The sequence below is a fragment of the Bison bison genome, unplaced genomic scaffold (assembly GCF_000754665.1).
Source record: "Bison bison bison isolate TAMUID 2011002044 unplaced genomic scaffold, Bison_UMD1.0 scf7180017864368, whole genome shotgun sequence".
NCBI lineage: Eukaryota > Metazoa > Chordata > Mammalia > Artiodactyla > Bovidae > Bison > Bison bison.
The window spans coordinates 2,937,393-2,940,593 of NW_011494940.1; the positions used below are offsets into that span (position 1 = coordinate 2,937,393).

The 3,201-nt window shown below is 50.0% G+C and overlaps 1 protein-coding gene across 1 annotated transcript in view; it reads right to left on the bottom strand.

Annotated features, from left to right (window-relative positions):
• Positions 1–514: 514 nt before the first annotated feature.
• Positions 515–3,201, bottom strand: part of RGS6 (regulator of G-protein signaling 6) — a 192,008-nt gene continuing 189,321 nt past the window's right edge. The window contains exon 16 of the mRNA XM_010855815.1: positions 515–1,467. Within this exon, the coding sequence (XP_010854117.1) occupies positions 1,444–1,467 (24 nt within the window). The 3' untranslated portion in view covers positions 515–1,443. The remainder of the gene's footprint in view (positions 1,468–3,201) is intronic.

Consider the following 3,201-nt stretch of genomic DNA (forward strand, 5'->3'; position numbering starts at 1 on the left):
GCACGCACGCACACACGCACAGGACAGACAGAGAGCCAGACAGGTGGGTTAATTGTTGCATGAGCCACGGAGGCTAAACCACTTAGCTCACCAACCCCTCTGATCTCCAGGTTTGGGAGCCTTAACCACAGACAGTTGGACAACCAGCACTCAGGGGGCCAGGTTAGAGGGTGAGGGTGTGCTGTTGGTCCTCTTTTGAGTGTGTGGGGATTTTACTTTCCCCAACCAGGGATTTCGACCCTTGGAGTATCTCTTAATGCCTGTGAGCTGCCTCTGAACTTGATTTAATCCAAGTGAGGAAGGAAAGGTTGGCCGGGGGACTAGTAAAACCCAGGGGTCAGATTGACCCAAGCAGATGATGGCTAAGGATCTGGGTGACTTGGAACTAACGAATTAACTAGTCTGAAGAAGAAAGAAGGAATTCTATTTGAAACACAGGATTGAGCTCTCTTTGGATCCCTTCTTTAAAACTTTTTTTTAAATTTATTTTTATTTGGCTGTGCTGGGTCTTGGTTGCAGTATGTGGAATCTATTAATAGTTCCCTGACCAGGGATTGAACCTGGGCTCCCTGCATTGGGAGCATGGACGCTTAGCTACCAGACACTAGGAAAGCCCCTGATCCTTTTTTTTTTTTTTAAATCTAAACTTTATTTTTTACTTATTTTGGCTGTACTATGCAGTTTGTAGGATCTTAGTTCCCTGACCAGGGATTGAATCCAGGCCCCCCCCCACCACCTTTCCTCAGTGGAACCACGGAGTCCTAATCCCTGGATCCCCAAGGAATTCCCTCTCCGTGGGACCTCTTGATGACCAGTTCTGGGACTGGGAAGGTCTGGGGGTATCCGCCAAGGTTTGGGGCCTGGGCTACAGGACACAGGGCAACGCGCTCCTATGTTGGTCTCCATCTGTGTTACTCAGAGGCTGACTTTGATGACTCCACTTCAGGAAGTCTTACCAGCCCTTCACTTACAAACTACATAGCCGTTCTTGTTCTTTTGGGAAGAAAAAAAAAAAGACTTACTGTACATGGGGCATAGAGGCCTCCTGTGAGAGGCCAGTTGTCCACATGCCCAGAAGGAGGCAGCTGAGGAGCCTCTGATGTGGGGCTGGACACCAGGAGGACAACGAGCAAGGCTCAGTCCCCTGCTTGTTTCCCGGCCATAGTCTGAACCCATCCCCTGCTTACTCTCCACTGAAATCCATAGCGTTAGAGAGGGGTCTAGACGAGAGTATGGCTGGACCTAAGCAAATGGATTGTTGTGTCTGAGAAAGCACTCAGAACTCATCTTATTATTGATAGTGGGTCAGCGACACCAGCGCCATCTGCGAGGGTAGCACGCGCTCGCCCGTCAGCATGTGCTGCAGCGTTTGGCAGCGTGAGGTTGCAAGGGCCGGCAATTCCTCATGTTCATTTCCAAGTGGGATGTGAGGGCTCGTCTTGTTTACTGGGCTTGGCTACATGTCCGCTGGATGTAATTAGAAAAAATTGATCAGGTTTGTGAAGCCTGGTAGGGTACTCAATAAACCTGCTGATTGATGAATTGACCGATAATGGGCATTTCCAACAAACGAACAATACGGGCTGTGAGTTTGCCGGACACAAGACAATGTGTCATCTGGCTAAGCTTGCCACAGAAGGACGTGCCAGCTTGACTTTGAGAATTCCGATGGCATGGATGGGAGCTTGTCCAGAAATGGAAACACCCTCAGGCACGGTTGGACAGTCTGCATCTACCTCCCCTTAGCTCTGTTTTCCCCCCTTTCACTCCTCATTTTTGCTCGTTGGACAGCACTTTTCATTTTTTTTCCTCCTCTGTCTTAACACACACGCACACACACACACACAATCTCCCCATCAGCAACCTTATCTGAATCTTCAGATACACTAAACTTAGCCTGCAGCCGGATACATTTATACTGGGCTAAAGGATTTTTAAAATCAGATTAAAAAAAAAAATCTTAGAGGGTTTCAAGTGCCAGTTCTTGCAAATCACTAAAAGAAGGATGGCTCCTCCTCTGTGTGCAGTGGGTTAGGTACAACAATAGCTTATAGGTGGCAGAGGCTGATCTGCAAGGACTCCCTCTAGCCTGGTTCTAAGCACACATGTAGCAGAGACTTTTTTGACTGCCCTTTCTTACACGGAGTTGGAGGCATTTCTCATCCAGGTGGTCACCTGGGACTGTGGCTTCTCCGTGCAGGCCTGAAGGCAGGTGCGTGCGTGTCTGCTCAGTCGCTCCGTCATGTCTGACTCTGTGCGACCCCATGGACTGTAGCCCGCCAGGCTCCTATGTTCTTGGGATTTTCCAGGCAAGAATACTGGAGCAGGTTGCTATTTTCTCCTCCAGGGGATCTTCCTGACTCAGGGATTGAAACCATGTCTCCTGTGTCTCCTGCATTGCAGGTGGATTCTTAACTGCTGAGCCATCAGGGAAGCTCCCCTGAAGACAGGAAGCACAGGGAAATAGGGACTGATGAGTCCAGAGGTCTCCCGTCCGGGGGGCTCTACCGAACCTCCCCTAGTCCCTTTCACCCTTGTCCATCCTTGCTTACAGGAAATGCACCAAGGAAGGTCACTTTCCTCTTGGGTACTGCTCACTGCTGTGGAATCCACACACCAAATACCAGCTCCTCCCTTCCCTTTCCATCCCTCCTCCAACAGGGCCACACATTACGTATCGAGTACTCAAATATATATGTTGTAGGTCTGCCATACAATGGCCTTCATGGCTCTGATTTACCTGGTGGCTGTGAACAAAAGGAATCACTAAAGCTTCTGAATTATAACAGTCTGTTGCCAGTGGGTACGGTAAAAGCCCAGAGACAAAGAAGGTAAGGTTTACCAGGCATCCGAACCCTCATTACAGCTTCATTCTCATTAGTGAGGTCATTTTGGCTGGAAAGGGGGCTGTGGCTGAGAGAGGTTAGAGATTCTATTTCTGGATGACTGTGTGTCTGTCTGTTGGAGGTGAATTTAGCCCTGAGGATCCCTACCCTCCACATCTCCCTGTTCTGTAGAGCTGGCTGGGCTGGGAGGCGCTAATTAATCTCTTCCTGCCTAAGTCCTGGAGCTCAGCCTCACAGCTCTGACTCCAAAGACCTGTGGCCAGCCCATCCCTCCTTCCCCTCCTCTCCCCCAGCTGCTTCCAGGGCTCGGGGCTTCACGGGTGAGGGGTGGGGTGCAGATGACCAGCCTGGAGAA